Source organism: Dothidotthia symphoricarpi, assembly GCF_010015815.1.
Source record: "Dothidotthia symphoricarpi CBS 119687 unplaced genomic scaffold P153scaffold_1, whole genome shotgun sequence".
In the NCBI taxonomy this organism is placed as follows: Eukaryota; Fungi; Ascomycota; class Dothideomycetes; order Pleosporales; family Dothidotthiaceae; genus Dothidotthia; species Dothidotthia symphoricarpi.
This window is the reverse complement of record NW_022985008.1, coordinates 336,569-354,654: the sequence shown is the minus strand read 5'-3', so window position 1 is coordinate 354,654 and position 18,086 is coordinate 336,569. Positions and strand designations below refer to the sequence as shown.

Sequence of the window (18,086 nt, the reverse complement as noted above, 5' to 3'; positions counted from 1 at the left end):
CCAACCCGACAACGGACCTATGTACTCGGAAGATCTTGCTTCCAGTTTGTAGTACAAAGGATGTAAATAATTGTTTCATTCATCCCAGCCTGACCACCCATAAGGGGAGAGAGAAGGTGTGTGTGCGATATGCCTCTATATACTACGCTACGCCATGCCATGCCATGCATACTTTTCCGCAGCCCAAAAAGACACCAGCGGCCAAAGAGAAAGCGAAAGACAACCGTACAGCGAGAAAGACAACCGAATGAACAACCAAGCAACCAGATATACGAAAACAGCATATAGTACAACCCCCATACCTTGCCAAAAAGACGAACGCCAGATCCAAAATGTACTACGCAGTCATACTCCCAAATTTGCACTTGATCTGTGGTCCCGTCTAGTGCTTTAGTACGTTTAATAACGTATCGAAGATCTCATCCCCATCTTCATCCTCGTCCTCGTCGAGCCTTCGTCGCTGAGTACCCCCGCCATGCTCGGCATCATCGTCTTCCGTTCCAAACCCACTGTCTTCTCCCGAGAAACTCGCGTGTTCGTCCGCGCCAGCGCCGGTGTCCGGTACAGAAGACTCGCTATCATCATCGCCGGTCGCTACGCCGTGCCAGCTCTGCTCGCCGTCATCGTCGTTGTACACATCGTCGTCGTCGGGTTCGGTGTCACCCCCGTGGCCATAGTCGCCAAAGTCGGGGGCGCCAACAAACGGGCCCGAGTGTGGTGTTGCGTAGCCAAAAGGCGTGGATTTCCCTACTAACGCGACGGAGCGTTGACTAGGGCGGCTCGCGACATCGGAGTTTGATCTTGGGAGGGGCTGGGATGAGAAGAAGGGCGAGGGCGGCTCGCGTGAGCGTCGAGGTGTGGCGTTCCAGATTGTGAGCTGGGCTTCAGCGCGTAGGACTTCTTCTGGTCGTGGTGAGGAAGAGGTCGTTACGCGGCGCCTTTTGAGCCTTGTTACGGATGCGCTGGGGTTCCGCGAGTGAACGTGTGGAGCGGATGAGTGTTTCACGGGCGATGAGTTGAAGCGACGTTTGGATGATCCTGGGAGGAGCTCGACGACAGACGCAGAGGCAGTCCGAAGTCGATGGTGGCCATGGCGAGGAGGGGGAAGCTCACTCTGAGGGGACAATGGCTGGAGATGTCTGTTCTTCAAGATTGAACATGGAGTGATAGATCGTCGCCATTGTCGGTCAGCTGGTCGTATAGACAGTAGTGCTGAGTTGTGGCTTCCGAATGAGGAGTTGATGCTAAGTGGAGGGGCATCGTATGCTTCAGCAAACTGCCAACACGCCTCTTTGGCATCTGCTTCTGGTATTTGTGGTTGGCAGTGTTCATCATTGCCTTCCATTGCTGAATTTTGGTCTTGCTGGATACGAGGCAATTGTCGCAGCTCTTGCCATGTCCACGAACTACCCATCTCATCGCTCTGTTGCATATATGCTTCGCGTTGTGTTACGTATAGTCTCTTCTTACCTCCTGACACGCGCATCATGATGCCAGCTGACAGAAACTGCGCAGACCAGAGCGCGGAGCTAGACATCTCAGCAGGTCCAAGGAATCGAAGTCTGGACTCTTTCATAACCTTCTGCAACGGGATGAAAGAAGCACGAAGACCAGGGTAGGAGACGATGGTCGAATCCTCGTCTTGGTCTGTGTATTTGAGATGTTCCAGCAGATCGCTGAAGGCGTTTGACAGAGTGGCCTGAATATCTCTGGCACTAGCACTCTGCAGTGTGACATCCCGAATGAAGCCCCTACTTCGAAGCCTTTGGTATACCAGATTCTTGCTTCCACAAGCTTTCGGGAAAAGCCAGTCATTGGTAGACTCAGAGGCCCAGTCGCTGATAGCCTCGCTACTCCACCCACCTTCAGAGTCAGTAAAGATAGAGTCTTTGTTTGACAATCGAGCGCCTGGGGCAGGACTCGAATCAGTGTCTCGCATAGCACCCATCACACTCGAATGTGGCGATCGTAGACTAGAGCCAAGCTTCGAATTCCGTGCCTGAGTCCATTCTTCAGAGTCTTGCGTCGTGGCCTTTGTAGCATCATGCATAGGCTCATCAGGGGAGAACCAGATTCCACGCAATTGACGGCCCCAAGGTAGCAGGATAACCTCGACCTCCCAGGGATGGAAGGTAGTTGGCATGCGTGCGGCCTCCAATATATCCAGCCGGTCTTTGATGTCGCCAATCTCAGTCTCTGTACCCTTGCGATCCATAGCAGCAAGAATCAGTGCTGAAGAAGTTGTGGACTGCAGAGAGTGGTTGGAAGCAAACGAATCCGTAACCATGTCAATGCGCCGCCGATTAAAAGAGCTGATACTTGCATCAATGTCGATTGCTTGGTGATGCTTGTCGTGTTCGTCCATGCGATGCTCAAGATCAACCAGCTTACTATCGTACATGTCAAGCATTTGGTGGAGGTCTTCAGGCTGCACGTAGTTGAATGAACCGCTCTCTAGCATATCCAAACGGCTTCCAAGTTCTCTCATTGTGTTGGCCACGTTTGGAATTGAGTTGAGAAGGTTGTGCAGTGGAGCGAGATATGAGACAAGCTTTTGTAGCACGTGGGGCGAAGCTGTTTTGAGTACCTGCTGAAGTTGCTCTTGCGGTGCTACAGGAGAGTTTGTCGTCTGCAGCTGTGTAGGAGCAGACTTCGCAATCGTTGGTCTATTGGGTGAGCCATTGGGTTGCTGCATGTTTGATGTCAATTGCGCCAGTGTATCTATCAGTTTCTTGCCCTCCTGCACGGCATTGTCGGCATCTCCCAGATCGGGCGTATTTGCGATGCTTGGAGTCGCAGCCTCAGTAGCACTCTGAATGTAGTCGTGAGGATTGTACGTGTTTGGCACGGTATCACCACCCAGGTCGAGCTGGAGATTGCGATTGAACTCGAAGACGGGTCCCAAAGGCCCGCGCGATGGACTGGAGAGTGTATTTGGTCCACCCGCGATCGACTCAACTCCCGTTGGGGCCCTCTTTGGTTCACTGTACGACCGCTGCAGTGCTCGCGCGATGTCGTCGTCGTCGTCTGCCACGGTCGGCGAGACGGACTGCCGGTGATTCAGGTTGTCAACACTCCCCAAGTGCATCATCGAAAGGCCAAGACCTGCAATGGTCTGACGAGACTGGTTGACGTTGAGATGCTGCCTAGCGTCGGTGTTAGCTGCTGGACGGCGGTCGCGAGATAGCATGCACACTGAAGGGATTCCAGGAAGACCGGTCGTGCTGGCCTGTGATGGAGTGTCCCGACCTTGTTCAATGCGACCGCCTTGTCGCAGTTGCCGCAGACTGTTATACGGATGCGACGCCTTGGTGCGCCCGCTGTGTATGTCCTGACTTGTTCCCAACGCATGGCCCTCCACCTGTCTTGCGCTTGTGTGTACGTTGCACTGCGACCCTGGCACCAATTGACACTGTTCCCCACACTGTGCGTGTGCGCCGTGGAGCGGAGCTGCTACTGAGGGCGCAGGCCGTTCTTGCGCACGCGACACGCTCAGATGGAAGCAGGCATGGTGTCCACACATGCACCAGGCCGAGCGCTTGCCGCCTGGCGGATCTTCCGAGCTCTCGTCATGGAGGTCGGGGTTGTCCTTGTCCCAGAACTGGTTGCATCCGCATGCGCCAAAAGACTCGCGGTAGTTGCAGGGCCCGTTGGGGAGGGAGTGTCTCGCAGACGGGGTTCGCGCAGCGGTCGCGGGGTAGAAAATGCGTTGCGAGGGGATTGTATCGTGCTCTGCGAATCCGGCCATGAGTGGCTACCACTGGCATCCCACAGAGGACGCGCTCGATCTAGAATGGAGACATGTCGCGGGATCTTGGGGAGCTTTCATCTTGTTAGTGACCCCCGTGAACTTTTGGTGGGGCCGGGCGCATACCGAGAGTCTTGCGAGCAACGTGCGAGGGACCAAAACTTTTGTCGAGGGATGCGACGCGCCTCTTATACTCTCGACAGCGCACGACGAGGGACTCGAGACTCGAGGTTCGCGGGTGTGTGTGGAGCCGTGGGGAGCAGCCGTCAATAAAGTGACTCTTTGGCTGCAGCCATGCACACGCGCAACGGCTCGAACGACGCTCCCAAGAGCCTGGAAACGCGCCTATCAACTATCGCCGCGCTCTGGTTGGGTCGATAAACATAAAACTTCCGGGGTAACGGGACGCCATTGCTTGGGCGACGACCCCTGCCGTTCACCATCTCAGCCCTGACGAACGCCATGAACTGTATAGCGAACACAACACTCCACCCGCAGACTGGCGTGTGCAACCATCGATTCGCCTGTCCCACGAGACAACAGTGCGTCCAAGACCACAACAAACCACGCGATGCGACAAGTAACTTTTACTTTTTGCCCTGTTGAATGAGAAGAGGCCGCTCATTGGCCACTACTTGCTTCTGCAGGACCATCCCGCATCTGCAGGAGGCGAAACTATGGATCGCCGTGCATGGCAATGACTAGAATGGATGATGGCCTTGTCTGGGCGAGTACGTGTGTACAAGGCAGACATGCAACGTGATTTTGGTGTCGCAACTTTGTCGTCAGCGCCGCGTTTGCGTCGTCCTCGCAAGCAACAAAACAGGCAGGTGGTGTGGATGATGAAGAAGGCGCGATTGCCTTTTGACACTTATAAACTACTTTCCGAGCTTGTCACTTGCAGGTTACTCGTTCTCAGAATCTCGATCCATCGAATGATGGCGCCACGAACATGTCGCAGGAGGATAATCTCGGTGCAACATCCGAGCGGTAGGGAATGTCGTGGAACCACATACAGCGCTTGCAGCACGACATATACTCATCATTAGATGTTGGGAAAATCTTGTCTCGTCTTATTTCTCTATCGTTATCAGCCTTTTGGCCTATACGGCATCACATTCACAGGCTCTTTGTCCGGTCATGTCCATTGTCCACTCCCACATTTATCATTTTGTTCTATCCCATCCCACCTCAAGCAAGCCTCAGGCCGTTCTCCTCCGGCTTGAACCATTCCCTCAGCAAATCTTGCAGTATCTCATTCGCTCCGCTCTTTGCTTCCTCGCTGCTCTTGCCCTGGCACTCAATGTACAACTTGATCTTTGGCTCCGTCCCGCTTCCTCTGACTGTAAACACCGCCCCATCATCCAGTTCACAAGTAATCATCTGGCTGCTACTGTCCACGGGCAGATCTGGCGTATGATCCTTGCTCCTCGAGTCATAACCCAGCGTCAGATCTCTCCAGCGCACAATCTTGCGGGATCCAATGGTGGTGGGGTGTGGGCTGTCCAGAGCTCGAACAGCTGTGAAGACAGAGGTTGTTACTGCCGGTGAAGGGGACACAAGGTAGGTGTTGGCGTCCTCAAAGTACCCGAGGTATTCGTACAGTTGCTGGAGCTTGGCGTATGGCGTAAGGCCTTGGGCAGACCACTCTGATGCAGCGGTCAGGAAGACTGCCGCTGCGCTGATCGAATCCTTGTCGTGTACTGTTTGTGGAATCATGTACCCGAGAGCTTCTTCGAACGCATATGCAACGTTGTAACCTTGAGCATCAAGCTGGCGTGCTATATTGCCGAGCCATTTGAAGCCGGTGAGAGTCTCACTGAAATGGAAGCCTTCTTTCTTGGCCAGCGCCGCAAGCATCCTGGAGCTGACAGTGGATGCCAGCATGGCGAGTTTGTCGCGGGGTTTTGAGGCTGGATACCGTTCGAAGATGTAGGAGCCGATGAGTATCCCGAGCTGGTTTCCTGTGAATATGTGCCATTTGTCACCTGTCTTCTCTGCTACTGCTAAACGGTCGGCATCTGGATCGCTCGCGAGGATCAAGCGTGTTGATGCCTTCTCTGCAGTCTCAATGGCCAAATCTAGTGCTCCCTTTTCTTCTGGGTTTGGGAACTTGACGGTGGGAAAGTCAGGGTCTGGCAAGGCTTGAGCTTCCACGACGGTTATCTGTGAAGCGATACCGAGCGTTTCCACACATTGCATCATCGCTGGAAGGCCCACACCATGCATGGGAGTGTACACGAACCTAATGTCTTTACTTATCTTGATGTTGTGGTTTTCAAGATTTGCTGCGTAAAGAACTGCTCTGTGATATGTGTCTGTTACGAGCCCTAGAGAACCCTCAACCAGAAGAGAGCTCTCCACAACTGATGTGTCCCAGGTGACGGGTTTTAGATTCTCTATAATCGACTCCGCAATGCCGCTGTCGTGAGGAGGAATAATCTGGCAGCCGTTGGACCAGTAAACCTTGTACCCATTGTCCTGGGCAGGGTTGTGACTCGCAGTGACCATAACTCCAGCAGCAGCATTGAGCTCTCGCACGCCGAAAGGAACCATGGGGGTGTGCGAAATGGTCTCATACCACCACACCTTGATGCCTTTGGCGACAAATGCTGCCGCCGTGAGCCTGGCAAACTTCTCCGAGTTATGTCGTGCATCTCGGCCGATAACCACGCCTCGTGTCTTGACGTTCTGCTCGGTCTTCAGCAGGTATGCTGCTAGTCCCTGAGAAGCTTGGATGACTGTGAGAGAGTTCATGCAAGCAAAGCCAGCCTGCATGGGCCCTCTGAGACCAGCGGTTCCGAACGCGATACGATAACGTAGTCGCTTTTCCAGCTCATTGGTGTCGCCGTCAGCAAGCAGTTTGTTGATTTCGTCGGTGGTCGACTTGTCCTCGTCGAGCTCCAACCACTCCCGTGCCAGCTCTTGAATATCTTGGGTCATAATCCTCGTCGGTGATCGAGATCCTGTTATGAAGCGAGCAAAAATCAAACACCAAAATTGAGTGAGCAGATAGTGTACTTATGAGGTCACAAAATCGTGAGCAGTGGACGCTGGAAAGATCTTGCACGCCTGGTGACGGCGGAGATGGCCGGCCTGTCAGACAGAAAGAGCTCAACACCGCACCTGCTGTTTTTGAGGTCTTGGCTTATGGCTTTCTCATATTACAACTACGTTCTCTTATTACCGTTGCGTATCTACCAATATTCTAGCAATGACTGAGCATACTGCACACGTGTTTGTGACGAGCGCGATCAGCGGTCCGCCGTTTGAAGGCCCGCATGGAGCGATGACCAAAGAACCGTCCGAGCTTCCAAGAGCCCACCGTGGGGAGTCTCAACACCGACTTTATCACCTCACTCTCTCCTCACCCACTGGCTGGCTCCGGGCAATTATCTGAGGCAGTGCTGGTTCGTGGTTAGATGGAGACCGCGCCCTGAACCTTCCTATCTTCAACGTCGCCTAGCAGCAAAGTCACACTCACTCAAGGATAAATTTGTGTACTCGATTGCTCGTTACATCTGCAGACATGAGCGTGCAAACGCAGAGGAAGTCGAAGGTTCTCAGTCGTAAAGAGGTAGAAGGCCTCATCGCCAATGGCCGGTCGATTGTCATAGTGGACGGTAAGGTCTTAAAGGTCGATGCATGGCTACCATATCACCCTGGCGGGGATAAAGCCATTCGACATATGATCGGACGAGACGCTACGGATGAGGTTACTCGGTACGACGACTTGTACATGTCTTGCTTTGAATGCTGCTAATAACTATGTCGTAGTTTCCACTCCTCGCAGACACTCGAACTCATGAACCGCTACCAGATCGGCCGTGTCGAGGCACAATGGACGAACTTCCTGCCGCCTATACAAGGAGGAAAGTTCAGGACACAGGAGGAATTAGAGAGACTATCCGCCGAAGCTTACACCGAGTCGTGTTCGTCTTCAGAGCAAGATACTACAAGTTCGTCGTCCTCGGCGGAACACAGCCCTATCTTCGAACCCGTAGATCGATCTACCTCCACCACGCGCAAACGAAACGCGAGCAACCTGCCTCGGGCATCATCAAGCTCTTCGATTTCCTCGGTTGGCCTCGATGATGCTGCAAAGCCCGCGACCATGTCCGTGTTAGACAGGCGCACACAACAAGAGCTGGACTTTGATAAGGCCAAATATCCGTCTCTAGATGCGCAAACACAAAACAGCATCACACAAAAATATCGCGAGTTGCAAGACCGCATCGAATCTGAAGGGCTGTACAAGTGCAACTACGCTTCGTACGGCATCGAGTGCCTCCGCTACGGGGTTTTTCTCTGCACGTTTCTCTACATGCTCCATGCCGGGTGGTACATCTCCAGCGCTGTGCCCCTAGCCTGCTTGTGGCACCAATTGACTTTCACCGTCCATGATGCTGGGCACATGGGCGTCACTCACGACTTTACGACCGATACGACCATCGCCATGTTCATCGCATCCTACATGGGTGGGCTGAGCGCCTGCTGGTGGAAATACAACCACAACGTTCACCACCTTGTTACGAATCACCCAGAGCACGACCCAGACATTCAATACATACCCTTCTTCGCTATCACGCATCGCTTTCTCGAAAGTCTCACGACAACATACTACGAATGGGTCATGCATTACGACGCGTTTGCGAAGGCATTAATACCCATTCAGCAATACACGTACTATCCCATCATGCTTTTCGCACGCTTCAACCTCTATAGGCTCTCTTGGGTATTTCTCCTTAGCGGCACGGGTCCAAAGAAGGGTCCAGCGTGGTGGCACCGCTACTTCGAGCTTGTGGGCATCTCTTTTTTCTGGACGTGGTTCGGCTACGGAGTTGTGTACAGATCTATTCCGGACAACTTCAGTCGCTTCTGGTTCGTTCTCATCAGCCACGCGCTGACGTCACCCCTGCATATTCAGATCACGCTCTCCCACTTCGCGATGAGCACCGCTGATCTTGGTGTCCACGAGTCTTTTGCTCAGAAGATGCTGCGCACAACTATGGATGTAGACTGTCCACAGTGGTTGGATTTCTTCCACGGCGGTCTGCAGTTCCAGGCAATCCATCACTTGTTCCCTAGGATTCCTAGGCACAATCTTAGGAGGACACAGAAGCTTGTACAAGAGTTTTGTAACGAGGTCGATATACCTTACGCTCTGTATGGCTTTGTGGATGGAAATAAGCGTGTAATTGGAAGACTGGCAGATGTGGGAAGGCAGGCTTCGATCCTCGCTGAATGCCAGAGAGCAATAGCTGCTGAAGGTGATTACGGCTTGCACTAGTGTAGCTTAGTCGATATATATCATCTGCTAGATGACATTCCAAACAGATATCAAAAGCCAAGAGCTTCCTCATAGCCCTTCCACGCCGTGCCAATCGGCTGTATCAGAGTGTAACTAAGCACCGTCGTTCCCAACGGCTGCACTCCATTGATCATATACAGTGGTGTCATCTCCCCGTCATCGCTGAAATATAATTTTGGCCTCTCTCGCCGATTGAACGTCTCCACCGACCCATCCGTAAACATCACTGTCGAATTATACGCCTCATTTACCTTGAAATTCCATTTCCCCTCCAGCGTCCGCGAGTACATGTGTGCCCCCACACGCGGGTATTTTACCCCTTTCTCAGCGATGTCGATCATCCAATGTGCGAGCGCGTGCCAGTGCCCTCGCTTGTCGCGCCAGATGAAGGGGTCTTCGGTCCAGGTGGGACTGTAGTCTGTAGTGTTCCAAGGAGCAGTGTTTATCAGCTCGTAGTTGCCATTCCATGTGTTGGCGACATAAATCTTCAGGTCTTCAGCTGCGAGGACGATCTCCGAGGTGGGCATTTCGGGAGAGTACGCAGGGAACGGCGCGGGATTTGTTCCGTTCACGAGAACCTGAAAGGGTGTCCACGGTCCGTTCATATCAGGCGCAGCAGACACGGAGATATTATTTGGCCACGACTTTCTTTGCATACTGTCAGCTCCTGTACGACTCCTGAAAACCTGCGACTACTGGGACTCAGACGGAGGCTTACTTATCCACCCCTTTGCAACTTGTCGGGTCGGGAATATCCACCCCAATGCCCCACAGCAGATACTTCTCATCCGCCTCACTCCAGAACGCGTACGCATTGTGTCGAAAACTCCCCGTGACGTTTTGCGCCCACTCGTACGGGCCCTGGGGTCCATTCCTGCTCTCAGCACGCACGACGAACGATGCCGGGCGCCAGCCGCTGAGTCCGCATCCGCCCGCAAACTGGTCGGCGATCAGGTGGAAGAGCGTTGGGTCTGTGCGGTCTTGTAGGATTTGGCCGCCCCAGGATGAGTTGCCGCGTGTGCCATAGTGAGTGGGGGATGTGAAGTTGGTGTGGTTGTAGCCCGTCCAGCGTGTTGCGGGCGCGAGATCAAGACGGCCGCAGTCGGGGCCAATCCAGCCTGGATCACAGATGCAGGTTGCGGTTTGGTTGTTGTTGCTACTTGGGGTCGGTGTGCAGAGGCCGTTGAGACTGCAGTCTTCGTCTGTGGAGCATGGCTGCGCAGCACCGATGGAGGTCAGGAGGGTGAATGGGAGGATGTAACTTTTCAAACGCATCGTAGGAAGATCATGTATTGCACACGCGGGTGTCTTGTCTCCCCCACTTCGTTTATAAACTGCAAGCACATATTGCTGCTGATGATCGCTCCTCGTATGAGAAGTTCGCAGTTGATTGACCCGAATTATATGAATCGGAGCAAGTTATTCCACTTATATGTCTATCCCAATACGACACGTACTATGTATGCCCCGCATTAGCATTCTTTTTCGCAGTTGGTATGCTCATGTCCATCCGGTCAACCAGCGGCTGTATGTATGTTGCGAGAACGCTCTCGAAAGCACTCACGTTGTAACACCTACGAGACTGACTGGATTATTAGTTCAGTCATTTTACTTTCAAACGATGTATCCTGTCTCCACTCTAAACCCGCTTAATGTACCAAGAATGTAGAGACTTCACCAATGTCAAATGAAGACATGACGAGCTGCGACACCAATGTGTCTTAAATTGTGACTCAGACATGGATGCTTTGGGAGTCTCAGAGATAATATTGAGAGATCATTGTTGCAAACTCATTCACTGAGAATTCCAATGAGGGAAGAAAAGAGGGCTAAACCATACAGCAGAATCTCTATAGTAATCTCCTTGTTCGAACACAAGAAAGCAAAGGGCAAACATCCTACCCTCTCTTCCGTAGCACTATCATGGAAAGAATCAAGACTATCACGACTACACTGCAAAATGCACGAGAAATCGCCAATAGCCCGCATTGCATTGTGATCTAACATTAACCATCCCTTTGCCTATCCCTAGGTTGCTCTAACCCAACAATGCAAGCCCTCGTATACGCACTATTCCACAACCTGATCCTATAATCTCCCCTACTAACCAGACTATAAGTTCCCACTCAACAAAGCTATCAATCAACCCACCCAACGTCCTCCCAGTTTACATCAAGCAACACATCCCAACATAGTCGCAAACTAACCACAACAACCAAAACCATGCCCACCACTGTAGTTGTCGAAGAAGCCGCGTATCCAAAGAAGAGCACAGACACGAAATCGTCATTAATTCAACGTGTTTGGGAGACGGTGTCGAAACCCAAGCCAGAGGAAAAGGAAAAGTATATGATGGAGTGCGATGCGTAAGTTGAGGAAATGGCCAACGGAGTTGTCGGGGGGGTATAGTGGTTTGTCAAGCTGTAGTGTTGTAGAATCGTATCAGGAGAATGAGTATGTTCTTTGGGTAGTTTCAGAACGCCTACAAACCACCAAAGCGAACAATAAATGTGCCCAAATTGGGTTCTTCCTGCAACGACTCTCTTCGTGGTCTCGTTTTCAATTCTGCGAGACTCTATGAACGTAACTGTGTTAGAAGGCCTCGCCAGAGATCATTGTGTCGTCTTTTTGTGCGTAGTAGACGTACGATAGTCCCCAACGCGATGTCTGGTCATTACCTTGATCTAGTTTTCATATGGTCGTCTCATCAACCTAGAATTAAATCCACAAGCTCTTTCTCCCTCACTTGTTCCCAAACTTCTGCTACGACGACTCCACAACCTCTCCGATATGCGACACTGTCCACCCACTCAATCCAAAGCACATAGTAGCAGTCTTTCCGTTGTGTTTCCCAAGGTACCTTCCCGCTAGCTTTGGCAAGCTCGTAATCGAATATCCTTCCTGTGTAGCCTTTACAAGTTGCCACAAGTTCGACTTGCTTATGCGAATTGAGTTCCTCTGCTTTATCGAAAGCACGTAAATCACTGTTGTTGTTGAGGATCAAACATCCAACATGGTGCCCTCTGATGTTGGTGATCTGGATTGAGGGCGCATCATCATCGTAAATCCGTTCAATTGCCTTGCCTCCGTAGAGAACTGCCCTACTGGTCTGGGCGAAAATGTAAGATGTTTGTGGTAGAGGCTTCATGTCGTCTTCGCATATGGAGTCAAAAACCGGGACAGGGTACCAGTAAAACCTGTCAGGATTGCTTGAGTGCTTGAAGCAAGAACTTGGGATATTTAGAGGAAACGAATCGTTACTGTAATCATTCACACGCATTTTCTCCAGCTCTGGTCCACTATCGACTCGTCTCCATCCATCAGGAAGAGTACTAGTCTTATCTTGCGCCAGTGTCTTGTGTTTATGCCAGGCAGATTTTATTGGTCTCCTTTCAATTGCCGTTGACGACTCCATCGTGAACCACTCAGCAACGGGGTCTGTGAAACCATCGATATCGGTTATGCCAGTTACATGCACACTGAATTCGGAGTCCCATGGTAAATGTACAACCCCTGCCCATTTGATCCAAGACCAACTTGGCAGACAGTATGACGCCGTATCTGAATGCGGTGTCTTCCGTGCCTTTCGTTTCGTAACTGGGTAGACAGGCATCCAACTCAATGTTATGTCGAAGTAGAATTCAGGATGCCCGAAGATCAGCCCGAACTGATGAGTGCGATGCAGAAAGGTCTGCGTCCCGGCGAATGCAGCAAAAGCGTCTTCTGGATGTGTGAGAATCTTTTGATTGAAGCTCATGATTAAACTGTTCATTGTATCGAGCGTAGGGATTGGTGAGTGCAGCCATCGATCGTTGAGATTCACGAGTGGTCCATTGGCACTGTTCTTCTTCGCGACGATATCCTCGAACCAATGTACGCACTGACATCGCCATTGGATAATCCCATTTTCGAAAATTAACCTACGCTTTGAAAACAAGTTCTCTTGATACGTCCATGCTCTTTCATAGTACGACGAGGGCCCATGTGCCTCCCTAAATTCTCGTGTTGGGACGGCCGTCATGATTTGTTCTAGGCCCGCCAACTGGATTGGAGTCTGCCAGACTTTCCTAGGTGCAGTCAGACCTTTGAAACCACGTAGTCCGTAGTTGGCATCTACACCGTCAGCAGCAATTATAGTAAAGCTGGCGCAGGCATAGATCCGGTGCATCTGCCCCAGTTCGGACAGCAGCTGAGTAGGATTATCCTGTTGGATGCAGAGTGCGTCACACCATAGATATCTTTGGCCTAAGTGTCGAACCACAGCAAATGCATCCCGGATCGTTTGCGGGACATGTAATGCGAGCTCTCCTACAAAAATTGCGCCTGGTATAAGGAGTTGATCACAAATATCGGTCGTGTTTCGAAGTGTTTTTGTTTGGCCCCATTGATAGCTGAGTGCAACATACTCGGCATCGACACCTGATCCGAGAACGAGGCAACCACAAACGGTGTCGACAAGATACGTAGGTCGAATAGCATCCTCACTCCTCCAAAGCGGTATTGTCTTACACTTCTCTCCATGTGTCTCGTCGCAGATTTCTATCCAGCGTTGAACCAACCCTTCATCGATCCACTGTGTATCCAGGAGCGATACTGTTCCTGGGTGGTTTATGACATCTTCTCTGTAAACGAGTCGCATGCTCTCTGTTGTAGACCACGTGCGTTTGTCTGATGTGGAGTAGGCGACTCCGAAGAAGATACCCGTTTCGTTGTTATATTTGTGAAGACTCAGATCCAGATTTTCGTAATCAGGAACAGGACCGTACATATATTTGACATTCTTGAAGTACAGTGCATGTGGGCAATCTCCCTCTAACAAAATTTGGACTTTTCCCAGATCGATATCGATCGCGTGTTCACAAGGTTCAACGTAGAAAGCAAGTATTTTAGCGCAAACTTCGCAACTTGGCCGTTCGAGTGGTCGGTGGTCCGGTTTTGACGGGATGATACCGCTCGCTAGTGTGTTATTATCGTTGTCCACCATTATGAGAAAGATGGGGTGTCAAGTGAGATGCAACGCGTAAGTCATGGCTGCCTGTTTGATAGCGGCAGTGGGGTCTCATGCTTAGTAATCGGAAAGGAGGGGCAAACTCCGTGATCACTCAAGTTGGGGAGCAACATTGTGAGCTTCAAGTGAGTAACTAGTAATATTGTAACTCCTCCTTCCTTTAAGTCACATCGGTGCTTGCTGTTTACGTCAGGGTCGTGGATCCTAGACCGCTGACACGGGCAGGCTGCCACAGAGTGAAGTATGCAACAAGATGTTAGCACCCAGAGAAACGGCATGATTAATTCCAGAGGCAGAAAGTATCGATATCGTCGCAAGATTCGCATCTTGAATCAGACTGAGTCGAGCTGTTCCCCATTCGTTTATTATATGGAGAAATTCGTCATGCCGGACGGGGTATCCCATAATGCATCCCATGAAAAGTCGAACGCGTTTGGGTCTAATATATCCGAGAGAAGGAAAGTTGTATCGTCAATGCTTTGTAGGGGCTGAACGTCCATACCGCTCCTGTTGGGAATCACGGCAGAGGGTTCCAACTCAGTTGGCTGCAACTCTCTCGCGTTGAGCGCCACAATCTTCGATACGGGATCAGAGCACCGCTCCAGACAATAATTCGCAATATCCCAATCGAAATTATCTCGAGCATATTGAATGTGAGTCATCACTTGCTCGAGCCTCAACACTGAAGTATTTCGTATCCCATGATCTTGGGTCTCGACTGTGCAGCGCAGGGACACCGTGACGGCGTGCACGAGCAGCTGTGTTGCATACGGCAACCAGAAGTCTTGAAACTGGGGTTCACCCAATGAAAGAATGAAATCAAGAACTGATGACGAGGCAATGCGCAGTTGCTCAGCCCTGTCGCGCCCCAGATTTGGGTCTCTGTCCAGAACCGCTGAGCGAAAGGTCAGACGAGCAAGAATGAGCCGGATAGATAAGAAACAGAGCCAGAGATTGCTTGATCCCGGCCGACTGGGTAAAGATAGCCACCCTGGTAATTGCGCTTCGAGGTCGTTTAGTTCGCGCTTCAGACGCTCAATCTCCCGAGCGAGTTGTGCGCGATCAGGCTCGATTTGATAGACCAAAGGATGAATGTCTCCGAGCAGCTCAGTCAAGGTACACAGGTGAAGAAAACACGTTACTGCTTGCCTCTGCTGAGGAGTTGCCTTCGCGGTAATGAGAGAGTTGACCGTCGGTCTGGGAACGTCGTGGTAACCTTTGGAAATGTGTGGAGGTGCACCGTAAGCGACGCTAGACCAATGGTCGGTTATGAGACAACACCACCATAGGCGTATCCTAACTGCTTTCTCATTGTCTGTGATATTCCACTTTGAAGGGTTTCTGTGAAGCCCAAACGTTTGAGCCAAAGAGATTGTTTTTCCACAAAGTGTGATGTTCCCGACTATAGAGACTGAAGGACGTGCAATTTGGTCGAGTATGGCAGCCTGAACGGTTGGTATTCCAGGGCTCAAGAAGTCCTCCAGTATGGCTGAAATGCCTTTGTTCGAAATATAGTGAATATCTGGACGAAAATGCATCTTGAGAGTATCAGACTTGGCCCACATGGGCGAGCCAATCTCGTAAATTACGCACATCAAGCTGTTTGGTAACTTTTCGAAATCGCCATTGCGTAGCGTGGTGTATGTTTCATGATCCAGGACGGGGAAGTTGAAATGTATGTTGTTAATGAACAGCTCAACGACTTCACGTTTGAAAGGTCCTATGATCTGTTCAACAATTTCGAGCTGATCCCTTCCGCACCCGCTGTTAGGTGGTAAACCCTTCCGAAATCTTGGAACTGTAAGATAGACAACCGGGTCCTTGATATCGTGAAAGAGTGTTTGATATTTGGAGGGCTCGGATGTTTCGGCTCCGGCTTTGCGATGCTGCAGGATATGGCGATTGAAAATATCAACATCCTCAGCATGATGGGGAGCCAACATGATAGAAGCAGACGAATTGTTTGCAGTTTTGTGCAGGATTGGTGCTGAACGAGGCCGCGATGGACCGTCTTCAGGGTTGCTGAGTCGCCGCCTCTTGGGCGGTCTATGGTCTCCGTTTTCATCTGAGGGGGAGCTGGTAGTCGAACTGTCGACGTATTGACATTTCAAACGTCGTTCGCGGCACGATAGACATGGTTCGCCCGGTATGTCTATATGGCAGCGAATCTTGCGGGATCGACATCTAGTACAGGCGGGCACCTTGTGCGAACGATAAGGTCGGGTCTGTATGGGCGCAGCGCTGGCCATCAATTGTCGAAGAGGCTGAGGTTTGTTGGTGGTCGAATAATGTTGGGGAGTGAGGTGCAGATGTCAATGCACTTGCTCCACTTATTTCTTCGTGCATCAGCCAGCCATCGCACTCCACATTTGGATCGCATCAGATCGTGTACACTGAGGCAGCTTTTGTTCAGCAAAATTCATTAGCATAGCTGACTTATCCACAGTCGATGGCAAGCAGCATATCACCGGTTAATGTGGCTGATCCGTCTCTAGATTCCTGCGTATCCCTCGAAATCCCTTCTACGTCGACTACCAAGTCGACGGATACATCGCTCCAACGTCTCACCCTGCGTCGCCATTAGTAGTGTAGTCATCACTCAGTGTTTCGCAGCTGTATCCCGCTTTCCTATGACTCGGCTGATTAATCTACTTTGAGGGTTCCTCACAACTGAAGACAACACAATATAATTCACACGGATGACAAGGAAAAGTAGGCTTGGATGCTTCGAGGAGAGCTTCCAAAGCTGAGGCAAGGCCATATCTTACACCAAAGCGACTACCATGGTGACGATTGACGTAATGTCTTCAGCAGGGTCCCTCAAGGATCGTCGGTCAATTTCGGCTTCACTTGTATACTGAGCAGCATATCTTGGAGATTGGTCGCCAAAACAGGCATGTAGATATTGCTAAAAACACGAAAACGGCAGCAGTCGGACAATGTTTAGTGTTGATTTTTGTCTATATATTTTGTTACTCCGTTTTCGCTCATCACAACAAGCCAACAACTTCGAAAGAGTTGACTCGCCCTCTTGGCTTAGTGGTAAAGCGTATCACTAGTACCTTCGGAACATGATAAGATCGCTAGTTCGATTCTGGCAGAGGGCACTTCTTTTTGCTGTTGCATCCCCTATTCCTTGCTGGACATCGCTCGTTGCATACCGGCAGTCGTGTGGAGGCGGGATTAGGCGAGCTCTCCGATCAGCCAAGGTTGTTGGTGCATCACTTTGCAACTTTTTGGAACCCTCGAAACTCTATATATCACGGTCGATCCTGATGAATCATTAAGATTTAAACAGTCGGGTATGTACATAGGTTGCAGCTGGGTTGCCTGTACAACCTGTTGATTCGTCCGAGACCCGTGTGTTTTCGACGAATGACGAAGCCTCTTGAGATTGCGACTCGACATTTAGCGACCCAGAAAAAGCAGCTCGAATGCTTAGCAGCAATCAAAGGACCCTGCACCTGCGGGCGGCGACTAGGTTGTCAGCCTTGTCGTTTTCTATAAGACATGGTGTCGTGGTCTACGTAATCGTCGCAACCGTGACTCGCAATTTTGAATGCAGCAGCGATGCAGTTGACCGTAGGTAGGGGAACTAGCAAAAGACCTCCACAATTTGAGTTTCGATCTGCCGTTGCTTCTTGAGCGGCTTGCGCCTTCAAACACACCAACGATCGTCGAGAAGGGGCTTGCTCCGCCCTTAGCACCGCTAAATAACCATCCCCTCAAAACCAATCATAGGAGCTTGGTCCCTGAAGCTAAGACAGATAGCGTGGTGATATGCTGAACTATGCACGGACGGGCCACATCAGCCGTTTCCCTATGGCCTGCCGTCCTCGTTCTTTCCTCGCTTTCGCCCTCCAAATTCACTTCGACTTCTGCGGCCAGGCTGTCGTTCGCCCTTCGTTCATCGAGCGCGGCCTTTGCACATCACTCTTTTACACAATCACCATAATCCACTCCTTCATGTTTAGTGCTTAGTTTCAACCCTACCGTAGACAATCAACATCTCAATCCGG

The 18,086-nt window shown here is 51.0% G+C and overlaps 6 protein-coding genes and 1 non-coding gene across 7 annotated transcripts; 2 read left to right on the top strand and 5 right to left on the bottom strand.

Moving 5' to 3' along the window:
* Positions 1–48: 48 nt before the first annotated feature.
* On the bottom strand, positions 49–4,020 carry P153DRAFT_362237 (uncharacterized protein). Its single transcript, XM_033667084.1, has 2 exons — positions 3,875–4,020; positions 49–3,822 (listed from the first exon to the last, which is right to left on the bottom strand). Exon 2 carries the CDS (start codon positions 3,746–3,748, stop codon positions 383–385), a length of 3,366 nt encoding a protein of 1,121 aa, XP_033528855.1. The 5' UTR covers positions 3,749–3,822; positions 3,875–4,020; the 3' UTR covers positions 49–382.
* A 773-nt stretch (positions 4,021–4,793) lies between these two features.
* On the bottom strand, positions 4,794–6,893 carry P153DRAFT_362236 (phosphoglucomutase-like protein). Its single transcript, XM_033667083.1, has one exon. It carries the CDS (start codon positions 6,689–6,691, stop codon positions 4,940–4,942), a length of 1,752 nt encoding a protein of 583 aa, XP_033528854.1. The 5' UTR covers positions 6,692–6,893; the 3' UTR covers positions 4,794–4,939.
* A 384-nt stretch (positions 6,894–7,277) lies between these two features.
* Positions 7,278–9,038, top strand: P153DRAFT_380282 (fatty acid desaturase; the record flags this gene model as incomplete). The annotated part of the gene is made up of 2 exons (XM_033669920.1): positions 7,278–7,471; positions 7,526–9,038. The coding sequence occupies 2 exons, from the start codon at positions 7,278–7,280 to the stop codon at positions 9,036–9,038; spliced, it is 1,707 nt and encodes a 568-aa protein (XP_033528853.1).
* Positions 9,039–9,088: 50 nt separating this feature from the next.
* On the bottom strand, positions 9,089–10,334 carry P153DRAFT_371857 (uncharacterized protein; the record flags this gene model as incomplete). Its single annotated transcript, XM_033669348.1, has 2 exons — positions 9,089–9,707; positions 9,778–10,334. 2 exons carry the CDS (start codon positions 10,332–10,334, stop codon positions 9,089–9,091), a joined length of 1,176 nt encoding a protein of 391 aa, XP_033528852.1.
* Positions 10,335–11,766: 1,432 nt separating this feature from the next.
* P153DRAFT_352452 (HET-domain-containing protein) lies at positions 11,767–14,043 on the bottom strand (the record flags this gene model as incomplete). Its single annotated transcript, XM_033666382.1, has 1 exon — positions 11,767–14,043. One exon carries the CDS (start codon positions 14,041–14,043, stop codon positions 11,767–11,769), a length of 2,277 nt encoding a protein of 758 aa, XP_033528851.1.
* A 389-nt stretch (positions 14,044–14,432) lies between these two features.
* P153DRAFT_278670 (C6 transcription factor-like protein) lies at positions 14,433–16,316 on the bottom strand (the record flags this gene model as incomplete). Its single annotated transcript, XM_033662965.1, has 1 exon — positions 14,433–16,316. One exon carries the CDS (start codon positions 16,314–16,316, stop codon positions 14,433–14,435), a length of 1,884 nt encoding a protein of 627 aa, XP_033528850.1.
* A 776-nt stretch (positions 16,317–17,092) lies between these two features.
* Positions 17,093–17,174, top strand: P153DRAFT_t12. The gene has a single exon. It is a non-coding gene; the product is annotated as a tRNA-Thr (tRNA).
* Positions 17,175–18,086: the final 912 nt, after the last annotated feature.

Excerpts from the sequence above, each read along its gene's own strand:
- P153DRAFT_362237 (XM_033667084.1), bottom strand. The coding sequence starts at position 3,748 with ATGGCCGGATTCGCAGAGCACGATACAATCCCCTCGCAACGCATTTTC.
- P153DRAFT_362236 (XM_033667083.1), bottom strand. The coding sequence starts at position 6,691 with ATGACCCAAGATATTCAAGAGCTGGCACGGGAGTGGTTGGAGCTCGAC.